Here is a 22,946-nt window from a genome sequence, read left to right as displayed (position 1 = left end):
TTCTGGTGGCTACACAGTCAAGGGGACAGGTGATAGATAACTGCTCTATATTGGGAAAAATGTCCACCCTTTACATACTATATGAGAACTCTATATGTGAATTATATATATACACATACATACATATATGTATATATGTGCATACATATATGTATGTATTATATACACATACATACATAAACAATTTATTAAAAAATAGGGTAGACCAACACTCAGCAGGCAGAGACAATAGGATTTCTGTGAACTCAAGGCTAACCTAGTCTACAAGGCAAGTTCTAGGACAGCCCAGGCTAGATAGAGAGGCCCTGTCTCCAAACAAACAGAAAATAGGGTAGGGAAGCACAATGTCCCACACCTGTAGCTCCAGTTTGTCAGGAGAGGTTAAGGCTCAGGGGTGGGTTGAGTCCAGGGATTCAGGCCATCCTGGGCAACACTGCAGCATGTCATCTCAACACAAAGGGAAGGGAAGGAACAAAGGAGCTAAAACTACCTAGGACAGGAAGAGAAGGGGGGAGTATTTGATTGCCTAAGAGCTGTGAAATCCTATAATTTTATTTTGCAATAGACTTTTCTCTTAAGTGCTTTATTAAACATTTCTATTTCTAACCTCAAGAGAAAAAGTGTCGTGGGACAGATGTGTGGAGGCTACCTACACTATTGTCTACTTTTGTGTATGTTAACATTTTTCTCTAAATCAAAGGCTTTTAAAAATGGGATTTGCTCAATAAAGAGATTTTTCCAGCACCCCTGGGAACAGCACGAAACACCTCTTGCTGAGCATGCATGGCTGAGGGAATCTTGGAGGAATGCTGACCCTGAGAACCTTTGCTCAGGAGGTGGCTGAACCAGCAGGCCCATGAGAAGAGAGACACAGCTGCAGGCCCTGTGCCTCTGAGAAGGACAGGGAAGGTGCAGCAGACAGACTGCAGCCTTCCCGTGGGTGTGGTCAGAACTGGTTCATATCTTCTCGCCCTATCAGGCCAAAGCCCTTGGATCAGCTGATGGGTCTGTGACAGTCTAGTCACAAGAATTAGGCGCTCAAGTGAGCATTATGACAGCATTCAGAGACCAAGGCATTTGGCTGTGGTAACCTTAAGAAGCCAGTGTCCACCTCTGTTGTCCCATGTGACACACCCAGGTCCAGCCTCGTGGTCTTGTGGTCCGATGTCCACTTGGGTGGCCTTGAATTATTGTTCTGTTGAGGTAGCCAGTCCTCTTCTTCAGTCAGTGACTGGCTGTTTGCTCCGGGCCTCAGACGCACAATGCTGACATGAGGCCTACTCTTGTTCAGCTCCCAACATTCCAGGGAATAAGCAAAACAGGACGTAGTGCTGTAAGAGCCAACTGACCAAGGTCCAACTAATGCAGTGCTTACACAGTATCTTTTCCTATTTAGCTGTCTGTGGCTTGGATAGTGTGGTAGCCTCGGTATCTGCGGACTCCGGCATGTCAGCGAAACACAACGAGTCATATTGGAGAGGTGGCTCAGTGATTTTCTTCCAGGGGACCTGGGTTCATCTCCCAGCACCCACATGATGGCTCATAGTTGTCTCTAGTTCCAAGGGGTCTGATATCTTCTTCTGGCCTAATTAGGCAAGGTACAAACATGGTGTGTATGCACACACTCAGGAATGTATACGCACACATTAAGTGAATGAATAAACCTTTAAAAAGGAACCACATGTTTTCTGAGTGGGTAAATAAGAGTGATCCCTAAGTGTGCCATAGCATGAGTGGGTTAGGGCCTCAGATCACAGAGAAAGGAGCAGCATGCATGGACACGAGTAACAAAGATCCCTACAGAAGTCAGTCTTGGAGACTGAGAGGTACAAAGGAGGCTGTTCCTGTGTTTGTGTACAGGATTCTCTGTATGACACTGTATGACACCAGTCGGGGCTCCTAACCTTTCTGTGTCTCAGTTCATCTCCAAAATGGACTAACAGCTTTATCAGAAAAAGGGGGCATGGTTCATCGAGCAGATCTCTGTCAGTCTGGGGTGCATGGGACCTGTGCTGGGTGGATGGGAGTTAACGAGCAGGTGGTGGTGACACACACCTTTGATCCCAGCACTTAGGGGTGCAGAGGCAAGCGGACCTCTGAGTCTGAGGCCAGCCTGGTCTACAAATCGAGTTCCAGCACAGCCAGGGCTATACAGAGAGATCCTGTCTCAAAACAAAACTAAACAAAAACTCAGCAGTTAAGAGTGCTAACTGCTCTTCCATAGATCTTTGACTCAATTCCCAGCAACTACATGGAATACGAATATATATATATATATATATATATATATATATATATACACATATATATATCAAATATATATATATATAAAATAATAGACCAGATATTCCTTGAGGATTAAATTATAACTATGGACAAGTGAGGAACGACTTGATTCCCCAGCACCACAATAGGGAGGAAGAAAAAATAAACAGTAAAATGAAATTATTACAGTAAAAACTGGTATTTTGGTTTCAAAAGTCAGTTTGGAAACACTAGTGATGAGAAATAAAAAGGATCGCAGCTAGGTGCGAGGGTGTGAGGTAACCTGGGTGACCAGGATGCGGAAGGCCTGCAGACACCAGCAACCACGATGTCCCACAAGAAACACATGTAGGCGCCGGTTGCCTTTTCTACATACTCTACGTTGTAGGCACAAAAACAGCTTGTGTAAAGTTTCCACCTATTCCAGGAAGGGGGCCACCCTGGACCCCTAGACAAGGAGCCCTATATGAGCTGCAGCTGCTGACAGCCGGCAGACCCTGCCAAGGTCGGGAACCAGCAGCTTCTGCAAGGTCAGGATCAGCCACGGTGGCCAAGGCTGGCAGTTACCGGGCCAGCCAAGGTCAACACCTAGCCAGCAGGGATTTCAAAGCATGACTACTCTCCTAACTTGGTGAGCAGTGTGCGAACTGCTTGTGGCCACCTTGCTGGCTGGGTGAGGGAGCGGTGAGCAGAAGGAAAGCCCCCACGAAGCTCAGGGACAGCTCCCTTCAGGGGCTCCTCTCAGGATGCTAATCTGACCTTCCAAGCACCCTCTTTTGAAGGCCTCTTTCTACAATAAATTTTTTTTTTAAAGTTTCATTTTATTTATATGAGTAAGTACACTGTCGCTGTCTTCAAACACACCAGGAGAGGGCATCGGATCCCATTACAGATGGTTGTGAGCCACCACGTGGTTGCTGGAATTGAACTCATGACCTCTGGAAGAGCAGTCAGTGCTCTAACCACTGAACCATCTCTCCAGCCCAATTAAATTATTTGAAATTAAAATATAACTATATCACTTTCTTCTTCTCTTCCCTTCTTCCAGCCCCTCCTCAGTCTTTTCTAACTCCTTCCATGTCTGTCCCCCAACTACTCTCAAATCGATACCCTCTTCTTCCCAATAATTATTGTTACATGGGTGTGTGTGTGTGTGTGTGTGCGCTCACGCGCGCGTGCAAAAATGCATGAACACAACCCACTGAGTCCATCTTGTTGTGTGTGTGTGGTGTGGAGGCTCACTTTGTGTTGGATTATCAGTTAGGGGCCTCACCCACAGACTAATAGCTCTTCCTCTCTCAGCTGTCAGCCTGCAGCTCCTTGTCCAGAGGTGTGACCCCATGGGATGCTCCCGCTTTTGTGTTAGCATGTCTGTTGCTGTTGCCATGGCTTGTGTGTTGTTTGTGCAGCCATTTCTGTGAGAGACTGCTTCACAGCAGACTTCCTGCTAACCTGACTCTACTAGCTTTCCATCCCTCTCCTGAGCTGCCCCTCAGCAGCAGACACAGGGGTCGTGCTGTCGATGTACCCACAGGAGCCAGGCTCCCACAATCTGTCCCTCCCTGAACTGTGTCCAGCTGTGGTTTTCCGTGATGGTTTTCTATTTGTTGTGATGGTCTCTTATTTGCTGAGGGGTGGCAGTCACATGTATCTGTGGGTTTAAAGATAAGATTTAGGACGTGGTAAGGGATTTCGCTGTTCTCTAAGCTTCCTGTATAATAAGAGATTTTAGAAATTTGTTGTCCCGAATTTCACTCCTAGACAAGGCCCTGAAGCCTGCCTCAGTGGAGGCTTTTCGTGGCCAGCAAACAACTAGAAACTCCAGTCCCTGAGTTATAAAAGGCTGAGATGAGAATGTCTCTGTGGTCCAGGGACCGCCGTGTATTTCTGCTTCAGAATTAACAATAACGAACACAGTTGTTACTATCAATATTTATTGACTACTCCTTCCTTACCAGGATGTATTTTAGCAATCTGTGTATGTTAATGCCTCAATTTTGACAGATCTGTCCCACAAACAAGGAACAAAGGCTACCGCTTTTCATTTTATTGGCAAATACGGGCTGGAAAGATGGTTTCGTGGGTAAAGCACTCGCAACACAAGTGTAGGTCGGGGTCAGAGGTCAGGGGTCAGGGGTCAGGCATCCACATAGAGAGTAAAAACTGTAGGTTCACTTGAGAGACCCTGCCCCAAAATACACGGGGATAGGGCGGGGAGCAAGTGAGGAAGGCAGCTGATGTCAGCCTCTGGCAGCACCAACCTTTAGCGCGATTGGCACAAGCACCCCACCCATGCATCCAGATACATAAATACAAATGTGTGAATTTACCATGCACACCTCTCCATGAAAATATGATGCCGTAAAGGACATATTTGCAATTTTAAAAATATTTATTTATTTTTCTCATTTTTATTTGTGTGTGTGTGTGTGCGCGCGCACGCCTGTGTGAGCTTACATGCACCTGATGTAGGTGTTAGTAACCTAACCCAGGTCACAGCAAGAACAGTCAGTGCTCTTCACTGTTGAGCCATCTCAGTGGTCCACAAAGACTACTTTTTAATTAGAAAAGAAAATAAGAGAAAAAAAGAAAAGATGGGGGCTGGATAGATGGCTTGTCATTTAAGAATGTATCCTGCTCTCAGAGGACTCAGGTCAGTTCCCAGAACTCTTAAGCCTTGCAGTTCACAACAGTTCACAACAGTTCATTCCCGCTCCAGGGGATCTGGCGCCCCCTTTTGGCCTCCTTGGGTACCTACACACACCCGACACACACACACACACACTCACACACACGAATAGAAATAAGACAAATCTTTGAAAAAGAGAATACAGTTGTCCCAAGTCATGCTCTTAAAGAGAAACGGCTCTTTTCTTAAGCCGTTTTTCTAGTACTTGTTCACAGACAGCTTTTTTTCAATAACTTTATTATTTACATGAAAATGACGCACAGTAACAGTAATTATTCTCACCACGTGACCTTAGCCACCCCGGTGACTATCTATTGTCCTCCTGTGAGTCACTGAAGTAAAATACCACTTCGTGGCACTGAGCACTTTCTCTGACCATTGAGGAAAGACAAACCCAACGAGTATTAAACCACCTGGTATGCTTAAAACTTAGGCGAGTTTATAGATTGATTCTTTTTTTTCTAGTGTAACAACTAAATTACAAGATGTTGCAAATAAATTCTTGTTGGCATTTTCTTTCTGCTTATAGCAGAGACTTGAGGCTTCTACTAATAAAAGAAGAATCTTAGACATCTACTACCTGAGCCAGAAGCCTACAAAGAAAGTCAGGTAAAGGCTGATACCTCTGTGTCCAAGGGCCTTGGATATGCTAGCCAAGAGCTCTGCCCTGAAGGCCATTCCCAGCCTCAAACAAACTCTTATGTGGCACAAAAAGACATAGATATTTAATGGGGGGTAAAATTCGTTATTCAGATGTCTGTGAAGAGTTTGAACCTGGAGAGAACCTGCTGGAAAGAGGACAGGCTTGTAATACCAAGTGACATCAACGCCAAAGTCTACCTCTTATCGTTCGTATTTGGAGATAAGAAAACAGGGGTTGGGGGTTGAGGATTTGGCTCAGTAGTAGAGCGCTTGCCTAGCAAATGCAAGGCCCTGGGTTCGGTCCTCAGCTATGGAAAAAACAAAACAAAACAAAACAAAAAAAAGAAAGAAAACAGAGGTTGGCAGGGGGAAGGAGATGTGAAAAGTCTCCAGGGGCACAGATCAGAACCCAAACCCTCACTTGGAGTCATCTGAAAGAGCGTTGCTGACCCTGTTGAGGCTCTTAGTTCATATTTTAGGGTGGGACGTGGGGGGGTTGGGGATTTAGGGGTGGGGTGGGGTGGGGGAAAATAAGGAGGGTTCGCTCCCCAGTATCTGCAAAAAAAAAAAAAAAAAAAAGAAGGTGGCTTTGATAAAAGCTTATGCCAGACCAGCTGAAGACGTTTCTTTAAGGTTGCAAGTTAGGGTAGAACATGAGGCCCTCGAGAAGGCAAATACCAGCCAAATGTTCAAAGTCATCCTAATGCCTAAAAAGCTGTTCAAGGCACCTGTTTTGGGGGCCTGTTTAAACCAGGGTCCCCCCAAAAACAGGGTTTGAACAGAATTTTTTAGGACATTAGGGGACTTTTGAACTTCTGAGTCATTGGCTGGTCTTTGAGGTTCTCTGAACCGAAGGCCTCATGCTGGTCCCATGACTTGCATAAACCCCACGTCTGAGTTCTGCAGATACTGTCATTTAGCCTTTTTCTTCCCCACCCCCACCCCTTCTTTTTTTTTTTTTTTTTGGTTCTTTTTTTCGGAGCTGGGGACCGAACCCAGGGCCTTGCGCTTCCTAGGCAAGCGCTCTACCACTGAGCTAAATCCCCAACCCCCCTCCTATTCTTTTAAATGTCAGTTTTAAGGAGAATGGAAAAGCACTCGCATGTCCGCCCAGGAGGGCCGTGCTGAGCCTGTGCAAACAGGACAGGGTCTGTTATGGCTCGTCCCCATTTCTTGTAAAACTTTCCACTGGGGACCCAGAGACCATAAATTCCTGGAGCCAGACTTTGCCAATACTGAGTGATTCAAAGGCAGGTAAGAGTGGATAGAAATACTCTGCAGCACTGAGAGCCCTCCCACGCCCAGATGTAGGTTTAAAGCTATGGACACTTAACATGTTTTCAGTGGCTCTAGGGCCTCCGAGTTGCACGCATTTACCCTCAGAGATGATCAGGAAACAGCTGATTACAACCCTAAAAGCCTCTGACATGTTTCCACAGGTGCGCTGCAAGACCAAGTCCGAGGAACAAGCGTCGGTATATCACCGACTGCAGCCAATGCGTCACCGCCTACAACCAATGCTCCGAGAGCAGCTTCCTAGACCAGTATCCCAGGAACTATTGCCTAAGCCAGAACCCCGAGAGCAGCGAGCCATGGGGCTTGAAGCTGGCCATCCTTGGGATTTTCTTCATTGTGTTGTTTGTCTACATAATTGTGGAAAAGAAGCCGCTCTTCGGTTAAGCCCTTGAGGAGCAAAGCAGCGTCTGCAGTGCCCGGATCTTTAACTGGAACCACAGAGCTGTGCTGAAGGGCCATGGTTACAACCAGGCAACCCCTCCCCGCCCTATACTGGCTCTCCTGGCTGTTTCTGGGTTCAGCCAGGTGGAGGAGCAAGGGCAGAACCAGGCAGCATGGTGGTGCATGATGGTCTGTAAGCCAAGTAAGCCATCATTAAAGGTGCTGATACATCAGAACGCTCTTCTGTAAGGGAAACTGCCTGGGCCTCCCGCCCTCTGCCCTCCGCCCTCCGCCCTCCTTCCGGTTTCCTCAGCCGAAAAGGCTTCATATTCTGATGACTGAGATCACTTGCAAACTACAGAGCATAGAAACGAGGAGAAAATTATGTTCTTAATAAAATATGTCCAAGTGTCCAGGTAGTGGTGACATTTCCAGTTTGGCACGCTGATGACAGTGACCTTGATACAGCATAACTCTGCTTCCGAAGCAGCAATCCCTCAGACTCAGATGGGTCCTTCCCTAGTCATTGGGCCTAACTTTATCTCTGCTCCTGATTTTCTGGTGGCAGTTCGTGACTTACCCTGAGAAGATGCACATCGATGTCTCCCCGAGATAGGACACAGAGGACAGACCTTTAAAACACAATCTAGCAATCCAGTCTAGGTTAACCAATCTAGCTTACTGTGATTATTTACGAGTTAAGAGTCCTTTCCCCAGCATGGGTGAGAGCTCAGCAAAGCTGGCTTTTGGAGCTCCCAAACAGCGTCCAGGCAGCTCCTCCAGAAGAGTCTTCTCTCTGGAAATTGTTTACAGTCCTATGAGCTCAGAGAGGGGCCTCGTGAACCTTGTAGGATCCCTGTGAATTATTGAAAATGTCTTGCGGGTTTTGTAAGCCTTCCTCCCGTTTCGATCTGGAGACCAAGTTTTCTTGACCAGGGATCATTTGACCCTGGAAATCTGCAAGAACAGTTGGGAGGACAGAGGTGAGCCCACGCGATGCTGGAGAACGAGGATCCGCTAGGCACTGCTGGGGCGGAGCCACCATGGGAAAGGCTGCCTCAGTCATTCACAGTTGAGGTTGGTTGGGGCTGGAGGGGGTCAGAGGTTGAGCTCTGCCAAGCAAGTGTGAGGTCTGGATTCCAGCCAGGCTCAGAAGAGGAAGAGGTCCTATAGCAATTTTTTATGGCAGCTAAAACAAGCCCTGTACAAAGGTATAGACCTGGGGACTGGTCTAACAAGCATAAACATTGCCTCTTAGAGATGAAGGAGTAGCTAAAACATGAATACCCAGATTACCGTAGAACGCGCCTAACTGAAGTTTTCTCTAAACTTACTTTACTTTGTATGTGACAGTGTTTGCTTGGATGCATGCATGTGTGTGATGCGATGCCTGAAATAAGTGGGGGGCAGAAGAGGGCATCAGATCTTCTATACTGGTGTTAGGGATGATTGTGAGCCGCTGTGTGTCTGCTGGGAGCCAAGCCTGGGTCCTTTCTGAGGGCAGCAAGTGCTCTTAACAACTAAGCCATCTCCCCAGCCCCAACGTGCTTTTTTAAAATGGTAATCAAAAAGGACAGATTGTACTGTATTATCAAGGTGTCACAATAGGAGAGGAGAGAAAAACACAGCATGATTTAAAGATTTCTACAAACACTGTGTATTAATTTGCTAATGAGAATATAACTTAAAAACTAGCTTTGTGTGTGTGTGTGTGGTGTGTGTGTGTGTGTATGTGTGTGTGGTGTGTGGTGTGTGTGTGTGTGTGTGTGTGTGTGTGTGTGTGTGTGTGTAGGGGGTGGTGCATGCAGTCTCAGCTACTTGGGAAGCTGAAGCAGGAGATCTGAGGAGCACAGGGCTCTGGGCTAGCCTGGGCTACGTAGTTTAATGCTGTCCCCGTCTTAGTTTGCTTTCTATTGCTGCGATGAAAAGCTAAACAAAATCATCTTGGGGAGGAAAGGGTTAATTTGGTACCCGGGTCTCCCCATCGTGATCCCTGAAAGGGGGGGGGGAGACCATGGAGGAGTGCTGCTCATTGGCTTGCTTGCCCCTGACTTGCTCAGTCTGCTTTGTTATTTAACCTGGGGCCACCTGCGTAGGAATGGCACCGCCCACCCTGAATCTTGTGAGTTATAGTTTTCCCAGACAGTGAAGTTTGTATGCTCCTGAGTCTCCTGTGAATCTCCTGGCTCCTTCTCAAAAAGGAACTTTCACCTTAGGACTTCGTGAATCTTAAGGCGCCTCCCTCCAGGACGATGTTTTATTTCCAGGAGAGGCAACATAGGAAAATGTTTCCGCGTCAGTGTACTAGGTGAGCTTAAGTAACCTGCTTACATATCCAGAGATGGCGTGCTTAGACCAGTCATTGCAGCCTTCATCCATAGCTTGCCATGCAGCATCAACCAGTCTTTAAGGCTTTGATCTGGGACCAATCATGAGCGTCTCACCAGTCATAGTAGTCCCGCTACTGGATAGTGTGCCCCCCTGTGGCCAAGTTAGGAATTGTTCTTTCCGGCTTGGCGATTGCGCACATCTGACACAAACTGTCCAAACAGTGACTGAGGCGCTGTCTCTCAGCTGCTGTCTTCTGCAGAGTTGTCTCGAGGCATGGATGGAGTGTTCAAGTGGGTAGTTGTTAGATGGGCAGCCCTTTTGCTCAAGGCATCTTGGCGATAAGAGAAAGTTCAGCTGCAAATTAGTGAGTCCAATAGCCACACCCTCAACATCTTTGCTTCTTTACATGAAAATAAATATAAAGCTTTAGAACTTATCACTAATGGCAACAGTGATTTTAACAATTTCCCTGCAATCCTTTATACCCACCCGGTGTCCGGGAGACACATCTCTTTGCGATCAAGAAAATCTGAGGGTCTGGAGAGATAGCTAGCTCAGTGGTTAAGAGAACTTAACTGCTCTTCCAGAGATTCAGGGTTCAATCCCCAACACCCAATATGGTGGCTATCAAACATCTGTAACTCCAGTCCTAAGGAGATCCAACACCATCTTATTACCCTGTGGACACTACACACACACGGCTCATAAACACTCATGCAGACAATACGCATAGATAAATCTCAAGAAAATCATTTGAGAATAACAATATTGTTGGAAATATTGAGAGATGACTGATCTCATTGCCTCGAAGCAGTTATTCTATAACCATGAAGCGAGAATATGAAAGAGGGGCCGAGAAGATGCCTCAGTGGTCAAGAGCACCAGCTACGCGTCCAAGGACTCAGGTTTGACTCTCAGCACCCACATGGTGGCTCACAACTGGCTGCAAATCTAGTTTCAGATATGTCGCCTTTCTCGGGTCTCCGTGGGCATCACATGCATATGGTACACAGATATACATGCAGGCAAAACACCCGTACACATAAAAAAAAAACATTTAAAAAGAAGTGTAAGCCAGGCATAGTGGTGCACACCTTTAATCCCAGCACTAGAAAGCCAGAGGCAGGAGGATCTCTGGGTTTAAAGCCATCTTGGTCTACAGGGTAAGTTCCAGGACAGCCAGGGTTACAGAGAGAGAGCCTATCTTGGACAAAGAGGAGGAAGAGGAGGTGAAGGAGGAGAAGGGGGAGGGGGAGGGGCGGGGAGGAGGGAGAGGAAGAAGAGGAAGAAGAGGAAGAGGAGGAGGAGAAAGAGGAGGAGAAAGGCTGGTCCATAGACATTGGCCTGACCTGACTACTGCTGTAACAAGTTCTGCTTAGACTATGAGACCAGCATTTAATTAAGGCAGGACAACAAGGATTCCCTGCAGTCCCTGGCTCTGTGCTATGTGTTATGTGCTCCCAGAGCATCAAGGGAGATTGGGGAAAGAGCTTTGGGCTTTAATAGACTCTAGATTACACAAACAAGGGAGAAGAACACTGGACAAGAAATAAAAAGAATCCACTTAATACCTCTGCATACTCAGTGAAGGGAACACCTCTAAGAAGCTGTGTGTATACGCGTCTGTGTGTATGTGTGTCTGTGTGTGTCCATGTTTGTGTGTATGAGTGTGTATGTGTGTGTATGTGTGTGTGTGTGCGTGCAATTGGCACTTAAAGGTCAGAATCCTGGAGTCAGTGGAAAGGAAGTGCACACAACTTTGCTTCATGACCTGTCACTCAAGGGCTGTGTTACTGACCAGTAGCAGCTCAGACCCCCACCTCAGTTCAACCTGCTCACCCTCCACTGTTTGTTCTGAGATAGTATCCCACTCTGACGTCTGGCTATCCTGAGGGTTCAAAAACAAAACAGAACAAAACAAAACAAAACAAAACACGAGAAAAAACCCCCAAAATCAGGCTCAGCCACTTGCCTAAACACAAAATAATTGGTGCACATAGCAAGTTCCAAGCCAGCCATGGCCACAGAGCGAAACCCTTATCTATAAAAAGAAAAGAAAGGAAGGAAGGAAGAAAAGAAAAAAAGCCAAATAAGAAGAGATGGTGGTGAAAGGATTTTATTCACATAGAAGGACGAGACAGAAACAGGACAAAAGGCATGTCTGGCGCCTCAGAGCACCAGCTAGCAGATTATTATCTCAGAATTAGTCTATTTTTTAAAAAAAGATATATTTATTATATATGAGTACACTGTAGTTGTCTTCAGACACCAGAAGAGGGCATCGGATCCCATTACAGATAGTTGTGAGCCACCATATGGTTGCCGGGAATTGAACTCAGGACCTCTGGAAGAGCAGTCAGTGCTCTAACCACTGAGCCATCTCTCCAGCACCTCAGAATTAGTCAAGTGGGCCTTGTAGAAAGAAGAAAGTGGTAGATTCCACTCCAGTCACAAATGTTTCTCAGGAACCTGTTGTTCCTAGAACCTAAGGTGACTGCAGAACAGAAATACCCAGAGCAAAGAAGACAGCTGCAAAATGGCGGCAGAGACGCTGTTAGTTTCCCATAGGTCACCTGCAGGCCCAAGTGAGGAGTCAGCAAAAGCAGCCTGCAAGTCTGAGCCAGATTGGTCAGAAGCGCAGTTTGTGCCACCAGACCTCTGGAGAGGTCATACTTGGGCTGAGCCACCTGTGGGATCCTTCTCTCCCTTCCGGGAGGTGGTGTCAGAGCTGAACCAGGGGACAATCGGCTGGTGTCTGCTAGGGAGCTGGCATCAGAGTTGCTTGGTGGGTGAGGAGGAAACTCATTTATCAGGCGTCAGAAGAGGGATGGTTGATGACAGTAAAAAAAGACACCTTGGGTTTTCATATCGTTAATAGGCACTCAGAGGACTCGGGATCGAGGGAGGTGGGGATAAGTTTCTCAGGAGCGTGAGTATGGCTGAGACTGCTCCCACAGCGGGAGAACCTGTCTGTGCAGGACACCTAAGAGATACAAATTCAACAACTAATTTGCAATCCTGTGCTCTTGTGATAAAGTGACAAACAATACTAACAGCAGACACGGTTCCTACTCTTAAGGAACGCAGCGTGGTGCTGGGATGGAGAAGTCGAGCCAGTTACAGGTGCTGAGTCACGTCCTTTGAAGACGGCACAGACTGTCTGTCCTGGGGATAGTCATCACAGACACCGGGTGTGGGAACTTCTTGAAAATGACGTCATGGCTAAGGCGAAGGATGAGTAAGAGTCGGTTCAAAGAAGGGGGCGAGCATGGGGGAGGGTATGAGAGAACTCAGCCTGGCAGAGTACAGCGTGGCCACAGCCCTACCAGCGACAAAATGGCGACTGAGGGATCGGAGGAAGAGTGAAGGAGCCGTGAGCAAAGTGGATACCAAGGAAGGAAAGATTCCGCTCACGCAATCTTAAAGGTCAGTGCGGTCTACATGAGAGTAAACTGGAATTTGCCAAAGCATAACCCAAAAAAAATTTTTTTTTCTAGAATCAGTTGTACCAGGGAGCAGTCGGCTAGATTCTGAGAGCCCAAGAGCCGAGGCAGGAGGATCACAGTGAACCCAAGGACACCTGGGTTACAGTGTCTCCCTCTCTCTGGTTGTCTTCCGGTTAGTTTCCACTGCCACCCACGAGACAGCTTGAGTGAGGAGGCTTCTAAAGAGGGGCAAACCTAAGAGCTGCAGCTGAAAGTCTGAGGGATTTGGGGAGTCAGTTCTTAGAGTGTGGGGCCCTGACTTTGCCAGGATCCAGGAGCTGCTCATTCAGCATGCATATGAGGCGGCCCTTCCACCACGTGCAGAGAAGGCCTCGAGCGAGGGATTCCACCCAGTGGCTGTGACAACTGCTAAACAGGCAGGGGGCAGATTCAGGGATGCCAGAGCCTCCAGAAGCATTGCTGCAACTGAGCTGTCTGACCAGGGAGATGGAGAGTGCACACCTGTAACTCATCAGCCGAGGGAACGCTAAGAATGGCCCTTTCTTGGGTATTTACACAGTGCCCATTCTTTTACAGCCCCCCTTTTAAGGCTCTGTATGATGGTTTGAATATGCTTGGCCCGAGGAGGGACACTACTAGGAGGTGTGGCCTTGTTGGAGTGGGTGTGGCCTTGTTGAAGTGGGTGTGGCCTTGTTGGAGTAGGTGTGTTACAATGGGCATGGGCTTTAAGACCCCTGTCCTAGCTGCCTGGAAGCAACTCTTCTCCTGGCTGCCTTGGGGGTGGGGTGGGGGGAGGAAGGTGGAACTCTCAGCTCCTCCAGCCCCATGCCTGCCTGGATGCTGTCACATTCCCACCTTGATGATAATGGACTGAACCGCTGAACCTGTAAGCCAGCCCCAATTAAATGCTGTCCTTAGAAGAGTTGCCTTGGTTATGGTGTCTGTTCACAGCAGTCAAGCCCTAACTAAGACACTGTTTTCCCTAGTGACTGGGAGAAATATGCAGGTATAGAGCAGACTGATTCCCTAAGATCCATGTTCTTCATCCTGGCTGCCAGCAAGGTAATGCACAGAAGGCCACTTTCTCCACTGCTGTCCTGTCTGCACGCTATAACAGTATCAACATACTCGTGGATCTTATAAAGTGAAGAGAAAATTCAAATATGGGGGGAGGGGGTAACCATATATTAGATGCTAAATAGGTCATGCCCAGAATTCCAGGCAGAGGAAACGTCTAACCTCCGTCAAAAGGGTCCCCTCCCAGATGCACGGCAGTCACCAGCCTCACTTTCCTGTCATGGGGGATCTTCTGGAGGACACTACTTTTAAAGTGACTCTTTAAAGTCATGCCCTTCTGAGGACACCGAGTCTCAGACTCCTGGTGCAGCCCTATAAGAAAGAGACATTTGCCTCATCTCAAACAACACAGTACACCGAGCTTCCTCCTGCTTCTCACCGGAACAGTATGTGTTTCTAACTATGCTCCCTTCCCTGCTGTGCACCCAGAGTCCAGTTACATAACAAACAGGACTTCAGTGGCTCTCACTTCCAAAGAGCCACCACCAACCACGATACCTCACCTTCAGCTATGCAATGACCCTGAAGAATTCATGGCATTGAGATCTTGAATTTTGGTCAAATCTAATTCCAAGGCAGGGCTTCCTCCTGGCTGTTCTGTAGCAAGAATTCTGTTTTCTGAAGAAGAAGAAGAAGAAGAAGAAGAAGAAGAAGAAGAAGAAGAAGAAGAAGGAGGAGGAGGAGGAGGAGGAGGAGGAGGAGGAGGAGGAGGAGGAGGAGGAGGAGGAGGAGGAGGAGGGAGGAAGGGAGGAGGAGGGGAGGAGGAGAGAAGGAGGAAGAGGAGGAGGAGGGGAGGAGGAGGGGAGGGGAGGAGAAGAGGAAGAGGAGGAGGCGGGGGGAGGGGGAGGAAGAAGTGGAAATACTTTCATTTTATTCCAGGTATGGGGATATGAGCTGCTTCAGAACAGCAGCCAATTAAGATTTGCCTTGTGGGGGCTGGGGATTTAGCTCAGTGGTAAAGCACTTACCTAGGAAGCACAAGGCCTGGGTTCGGTCCCCAGCTCCGAAAAAAAAAACCAAAAAAAAAAAAAAAAAAAAAGATTTGCCTTGTGATTTTGTCAGCTGCAATGATGTAGTGTTTGGAATTCTGGGAACTCTTTAGAGGGTATATAAACGCTAGCCACCCCCCCCCACACACACACACAGAGGTGTGGCTATAGGTTGGTTGCTGGTTGGTAACGGTTTGTTAAGTAGTGATGCAAAAAGAAGAAACAACAAGAAGAATTTAGATTTCCTGATGAGGAAGATCAACCCTGCCCCATGAAACTCAGCTTCCCTAATCAGCAGGAAGTAGTCTTAGGACAACATCATCCCCTTTATCCTCTATCCTTGTTTCTGTCCTATCTAGTGTCAGCAGGTTGAGAGGTGGAAAGGGGTGGAGAAGGGTGGAAGAAATGACCCACAAAGTAGCAAAAGACAGCCACAATGTTCTTAGTACTAGGGAGAAATCAACATACAGATTTCTTCTCTCCTTGTTCAGCAAACTCCTAGGTATAGAGGGTCGGTTTTTTCCCCCCAGTTCTGACTGCCCCACTCACTGTCTCGGTGGAATAAACTGTCTCAATACAAAAGCCTCTCCTCTCTTTTCAAACCTAGCTCGGCGCACTCACTCCAGAAAATGCCCATTTCCTTTTGAGCACTTTCCAATCCAAACAGACATTTGAAACCTCAAGACTACGACCCAGTTCTTGCCTCTTATTTCTTCCTTCGAAGAGAAGTCCCTGAAACGAACAAATGGCTTGCAGGACATTCTGGTGGCCTCCACCCTGCAGCCGCAGTTTGGGACAGGCTGTCATCCCCAGGGCCTTGGTTGTGCTCCTGTCTGTAAAGGTCACCGCAACTGCATATCTCAGGGCCACAACTGCCACCCAATTAGAGTGAGTCCATGATTGTTAGCAGGTGCAGGGTGGCGGAAGCGTCGGGATCCAGTTCTCTGCATGCCACACAGGAGCCCTGGCCTGTGTTTTCTATCTAGGGCAGGGAGGCCTGTTCTAACAGCGCCTGTACTGTTTACGTCTCTATTCAGCCAGTGTGCATGCAGTACCGCAGATGGGAGAAATTCTTAAAGGCTCTATTTTTGTTTTCTTTTTTTTCTTTTGACATTCACAGAAATCCTGTGCTTCCACCTTTTAAAATAATTGGTTAAGAACTGTGTTATTTTCGTTGCCTGTCATAAATAGAGAAGTGTCAGACCACATTGTCCAGATCTATAGAGGTTGCTGGTGAGTCTCAAAACCAAGAAGGGTTATTTGTGTTTGCGTAGCTGTTTTATTTTAATCTTCCTCCTCTTCCAACCCTGCCACGCCCACAGCCCCCTGAGGGGAATTCTTGTTGAGCGGCTGGGGGAAGGGGGGCGGGGTGGGGGTGAGGGATAAGGTTCATTGCCAAGCATGTGCAAGGCCCCAGCTTCCATCCCGGCAACTATAAGAAAAGAAAATACAACTAAAAAAGGAAAGCCTTGTTGATTCGAGGAACTGAAGTAAAATTAAACTTTATTTTTTTCTGAAGCCAGAACTTTCCCCCAGGACTAAAATAAGAAAGTGCTGGGGTGGGGTAAAGTGCTTCCTGTAGAAGCCTGAGGGCCTGGGTTCCGGCTCCCAGCATCCACACACAAAGCTGCGTGGGGTGGAGCAAACCTGTAACTCCAGGACTGGGAACACAGGACACAGGAGGATCCCAGTGGCTCACTGGTCAGCCAATCGGGCCAAACAACTCCAGGTTCAGTGAGAGACTTTGAAGGACCCTGACAGATACTCAGAAGAAAGAAAACTCATCAGTTTGTGTGTGTGAAGCAACATTGCCCAAGTAAGGGAAGCGCCCGTGAAGAGGGTCATGTGGGGCTTCCTTGACGCTGGGTACACAACACAGGGCTACTTCCTTCTTGGTTCTTTGCGCATGAACAGGAAGTGAAGAGGCTGGGGCAGGGCTGCTCTCCTTTGGAGAAAGACACAAAGGCAGCTCCCAAGATTGTTCCTGCGCACAGGTCACTTAAATGCAGCCCAGCTAATGCATTAATGTCTGAAGAGCCACGGGGAAGTATTTTAGGCACTCCGCAAGCATCGACTGAGGACGTTGCTCTCCATTGCCTGGCAACAGGGTTAGTGCGACAGCTTCAGTTCCTAGAGAGCGGTTCTTAAAATTCTCTATGGAGTTAAGGGTTACCTAATGCTACAGGGAGGGGACAGGAGGAATGTGTCTGAGGAATGGCTTATTCAGAACTTTTACTGTTCTGACTAGAGAGTAACTCTTTTCCCTTTCCGGAGAGGGATGTTGGGCAGCCCCTCAAATGAAGACACAGAGAAGAGCATGGGTTCATTTGTGAGCTAGGATGGTTCTGTTGCTGGGAGGAGCACGTTGCTTCAACCCACGGTGATGAAGAGCAAAGACTTATGGGTATGAGGAGGGCAAGGCAGGGCAGCCAGCTCTGGACAGGAAATCTATGTGACCAGATCACGATCTTCACTGCACCCGCTGCTCCTTGTGGGAATGAAGGGCTTCTTCATGTATAGGACAAGCACCAGGTTCTCTGAGGTGACACTGAACTCATGACGAACTGAGGGGGATGCTATGATGAGCGAGTGAGTCAAATTCATAGAAAGTGTGTGTGTGTGTGTGTGTGTGTGTGTGTGTGTGTGTGTGTGTGTCGTGGGTTAGGGAATTACTGTTGGGCATCTCTCCTGAGCCGTCTCTCCAGCCCCCTAAAATAATTTAAAAAACAAAAGCAGGTGGCTGTAAACCTGTGATCTCTTTACTTGAGAGGTAGAAGCAGAAGGGTCAAAAGTTTGATGGGGGAGAGGGGCTGGAGAGATGGCTCACAGTTGAGAGCTCTGACTGCTCTTCCAGAGGTCCTAAGTTCAAGTCCCAGCAGCCACATGGTGGCTCACAACCATCTGTAATGGAATCTGATGCCCTCTTCTGGTGCGTCTGACAGTGACAGCGACAGTGCACTCATAGAAATAAAAAATAAATCTTGAAAAAAAGTTTGAGGGGACTCCAGCTACATAGCAAGTATGAAGGCACGACTAACTAACCAACCAAATAGATAGATAGATGGATAGATAGATAAACAAATAAATAAATAAATAAAAACAAACAAATAAATAATAAAACCGAGTAAACAAGATACACTAGAGTCTATTTTTAGGGTCTAGTTTTCTAATCTCTGTATAGATAGCAAATCAGATTCCCCACTTCTACGCCAGCACATCACAACATACTTCTCCTTCATGTTATCGAGACAAACTGTATCTGAATAAATCCCTCCCCACGTTTTCTATACTATCTAACCAGAATGTGCTAGAAAGGTCGGGGTTGATGCCCTTGGCACTCTGGCTTCAGCACTTCCTTTTCTAGCAGACCCCATCAGGGTCCTGGGTTACTTCTATGCATTTTCTAACCCCAAACTCATTAAGAATTCTGCTAACAGTATCCTTTCCTAGAATTTTCACGGAGACCCATGGAAATCCTTTGCTGCTTGTCGATGTCTCGTCTGCTAGCCTTCTTCACTGTATCCCATGCCTGTCTTCACTATCAAATTCAGAAGTCAGACAGGTTCCCTTTCTTGACATCATGATGATGATGGTGACGGTGATGGTGATGGTGATGGTGACGGTGATGGTGATGGTGATGGCGATTTTGAGGCAGGATCTCTCTGTGTAGCCCTGGCTGTCCCAGAATTCTCTTTGTAGACCAGCCTGGCCTTGAACTCTGAGAGATCTTCCTGTCTCTGCCTCCTGAGTGCTGGAGTCAAAGCCATGCTGCACCATTGTCACCCTGTTTCTTGATCTTTGGCAAGTGTGATAAATGCATCTCAGTGGGTGAGCTCCCAGGGGATGGGATTTCCCTTTTCTTGAGTGGTGGCAGTCCTGCAGGTTCCAGGGGTTGTCCGTGTTGTATTTCTCTCATAAGCCTGATACTGCGTGGCCAGGGGCGTACTCTGCACCTGCTAGCAGCTTCCTTGGAAAGGGACATTACTTGAGAAAGCAGGCCGCGTGGGACTTTCCCAAACCTGAGATCAGATAGAAGAAGCCTGTTCTCTCCCTAGCCTAGGCTTCCTACGGTTTAATCACCAGTGATAGAATGTGACTCCCACACATGAGAAGCCATCAGAAGGTTCTTTTGAATACGTTATGCACTCTCAAAGTGAGGACAAGTTACTCAGGCGAACAGATCTGCCTTTTTGGTAACCCCTTGTCTCAGTGTTCTATTGTCATGCATACTCCATGGTGAGAGCTGCTTCCCTAGCCCTCTTCTTTGTCTTTTAAGCAAAAAACAAAACAAAACAAAACAAAAAAAAAAAAAAAAAAAAAAAACCAACCAACCAAAAAACAAACAAACAAAAAAACCCAAACAAACAAACAAAAAAACCAAACCCAAATATTAGTTGAAAAGGGAAAGAAATACAGTGAAATTTAAGAAGACACAGAAAATATTGGAACCTGGCCACATGATGGATAAAATCAGAATTACTTCCAGAGGCAGCATTTGTCTTCATAATGCTCTCAACGATGATAAAAAACAGTACCTTATGGGCCAGCAAGATGTCTCAGTGAGTAAAGGTCCCAAGTATTGTGACCTGAATTCAAACCCTGAATTCCTCTGTGGAGGAAGAAAAGAGTCAACTCCTAAAATTTGTCCTCTGACATCCGTAATCTGGCATCAACACACACACAAACATACTCATACACGTTCATATACATACTTTCATATACACATACAAACACATTCATGTAAACACATTCATACAAACACACACATTCACACACAAGCACACACAAACACATTCACGTACATACAAACATTCACATACACACACACTCACCACATAGATTCACACACATGCACACACACACACTCTCTCTCTCTCACACACACAGACACACACTCTTTCTCTCTCACACACACAGACACACACACTCTCACTCTCTCTCACACACACACACACAGACACACACACTCACACACACACACACACACAGAGTAAAGGGGAAAGGCTTAAATAAAGGTAAAGATGGCAGCCTTTTCTCTGCCTTTAATTCCCTTGTGGGCCCAAGTGAGGAGTTGACACTGCACAGTAAAAGCAGCTCCCAAGTGTGTCTGAATGTTTATGCTGGGGCTGTACAGGAAGACTGCTTGTCTGGTCCATCACATAGAGTACCCAGCCTGATTGGACCATCACATCGAGTACCCAGCCTGGAGCATCACACAGAGTACCCAGCCTGGACCATCACACAGAGTACCCAGCCTGGACCATCACATCGAGTACCCAGCCTGGACCATCACATCGAGTACCCAGCCTGGAGCATCACATCGAGTACCCAGCCTGCAGCATCACATAGAGTACCCAGCCTGCAGCATCACACAGAGTACCCAGCCTGGAGCATCACATAGAGCACCCACCATTGCAGTAATTGCTACTATAGTTAGAGTTTTAGGACAGAAGTCCTGGTTCTGACAGCCCAATTTCAGCTCTGCCAATGTCCCAAAACACAAACTGTAGAGACGAGGATGGGTGAAAAGTGGAAAAAGGAGATCTAGTCCATGGGTGAGAAGAGAAACAAATAAAGGAATCCGGGGGCTCCCTGTGGTAATGATAGGCACGTGAGGCTTAAATGGAAAAAAACTGGAGCAAAGAGCCAAGGCATGCGTAGTCAGTCAGTCAGTCTTGGTCAAGGTGTGGCCCCAAACATCACTGTCTCTGCTCTGGTCCCATAAGGTGGTCTAATAAATCATTTGCCTGTCAGTGCCATCACAGGAGGGGACCATCTGCTTCCTATGAGATGATTGCTTCTGGCTGCATCCTCTCCTTCATAGGTAATTGTTTCCATGTGGAGGTGGTCTGTCTTAGCTGCCAGGACTTGTTCCTCGAGTGCGGACAGGCAGCAGATTTAGGACAGTGACTTATTTCCCTGCCTTCAGCCTTGAAGGGGAATGTGATTGTCTAGGCAGACAGGCACTCTGAGTGATTCTGCCTTTGCTGAACCAAGCAGGAGTCTGACCAAAAGTAAAGGAGACAGTTGCCAGACAAGGTCACAGATGCTGGGGTGCACCGGGACCAAGTAAGGATTCAATGTGTTGAGCAAAGCAGCTCCTGGGGGCCTGTATCCCTTGACCAAGCCAGCTCAGTCAGACAGCAGTGTCTGGAGGGAGGGAGTGAGAATCAAAAGAAAGAAAGACAATTAGACAACGCTATAACACGACTCCAGCCAGTGCTGAAGCTGAAGCGGGTTTATTTTTTCCCAGTCTGCTTCTCTACCATTCTAGGTACATGCAAAGAACATGGTCGATCCTAAGGCATAAACAGAGGAGTTAAGGAACAAACAAAGCGGTTCCTGTGGGGGAGGGCCCAGGAGCAGCAGGAGCCCTGCCTGAGACACCGCCGGAACCTGAAGGAAACAGACCGGATAAACAGTTCTCTGCACCCAAATCCCGTGGGAGGGAGAGCTAAACCTTCAGAGAGGCAGACACGCCTGCGAAACCAGAAGAGACTGCTCTCTGCACACATTACTGATTCCAGAGGAAAGCACCAGAATCCATCTGGAACCCTGGTGCACGGAGGCTCCCGGAAGGGGCGGCGCAGATCTTCCTGGTCGCTGCCACCGAGGAGAGCCTGTGGGCAGCACCCCGAGAGCGAATTTGAGCCTCGGGACCACAGGTAAGACCAACTTTTCTGCTGCAAGTGACCTGCCTGGTGAACTCAAGGCACAGGTCCACAGGAACAGCTGAAGACCTGTAGAAAGGAAAAACTACACGCCCGAAAGCAGAACACTCTGTCCCCATAACTGACTGAAAGAGAGGAAAACAGGTCTACAGCACTCCTGACACACAGGCCTATAGGACAGTTTAGCCACTGTCAGAAATAGCAGAAAAAAGTAACACTAGAGATAATTTGATGGCGAGAGGCAAGCGCAGGAACCCAAGCAACAGAAACCAAGACTACATGGCACCATCGGAGCCCAATTCTCCCATCAAAACAAACATGGAATATCCAAACACACCAGAAAAGCAAGATCTAGATTCAAAATCATATTTGACCATGATGCTGGAGAACTTCAAGAAAGACATGATGAACTCCCTTAGAGAACAAGTAGAAGCCTACAGAGAGGAATCGCAAAAATGCCTGAAAGAATTCCAGGAAAACATAAATAAACAAGTAGAAGCCCATAGAGAGGAGACACAAAAATCCCTGAAAGAATTCCAGGAAAACACAATCAAACAGTGGAAGGAATTAAAAATGGAAATAGAAGCAATCAAGAAAGAACACATGGAAACAACCCTGGATATAGAAAACCAAAAGAAGAGACAAGGAGCTGTAGATACAAGCTTTTACCAACAGAATACAAGAGATGGAAGAGAGAATCTCAGGAGCAGAAGATTCCATAGAAATCATTGACTCAACTGTCAAAGATAATGTAAAGCGGAAAAAGCTACTGGTCCAAAACATACAGGAAATCCAGGACTCAATGAGAAGATCAAACCTAAGGATAATAGGTATAGAAGAGAGTGAAGACTCCCAGCTCAAAGGACCAGTACATATCTTCAACAAAATCATAGAAGAAAACTTCCCTAACCTAAAAAAAGAGATACCCATAGGCATACAAGAAGCCTACAGAACTCCAAATAGATTGGACCAGAAAGAAACACCTCCCGTCACATAATAGTCAAAACACCAAACGCACAAAATAAAGAAAGAATATTAAAAGAAGTAAGGGAAAAAGGTCAAGTAACATATAAAGGCAGACCTATCAGAATCACACCAGACTTTTTAACCAGAAAATATGAAGGCCAGAAGCTACTGGAATGATGTCACAAAGACCCTA

The 22,946-nt window shown here is 47.0% G+C and overlaps 1 protein-coding gene across 1 annotated transcript in view; it reads left to right on the top strand.

The window, feature by feature from the left end:
* Positions 1-7,506, top strand: part of Lemd1 (LEM domain containing 1) — a 29,055-nt gene extending 21,549 nt beyond the window's left edge. The window contains exons 4-5 of the mRNA XM_032915277.1: positions 5,487-5,563; positions 7,036-7,506. Coding sequence (XP_032771168.1) covers positions 5,487-5,563; positions 7,036-7,276 — 318 coding nt within the window. The 3' untranslated portion in view covers positions 7,277-7,506. The remainder of the gene's footprint in view (positions 1-5,486; positions 5,564-7,035) is intronic.
* Positions 7,507-22,946: the final 15,440 nt, after the last annotated feature.

Source organism: Rattus rattus, chromosome 10, assembly GCF_011064425.1.
Source record: "Rattus rattus isolate New Zealand chromosome 10, Rrattus_CSIRO_v1, whole genome shotgun sequence".
NCBI classification, from domain to species: domain Eukaryota; kingdom Metazoa; phylum Chordata; class Mammalia; order Rodentia; family Muridae; genus Rattus; species Rattus rattus.
The sequence above is the reverse complement of the archived record's forward strand: the minus strand, read 5'-3'. Positions and strand labels throughout refer to the sequence as shown.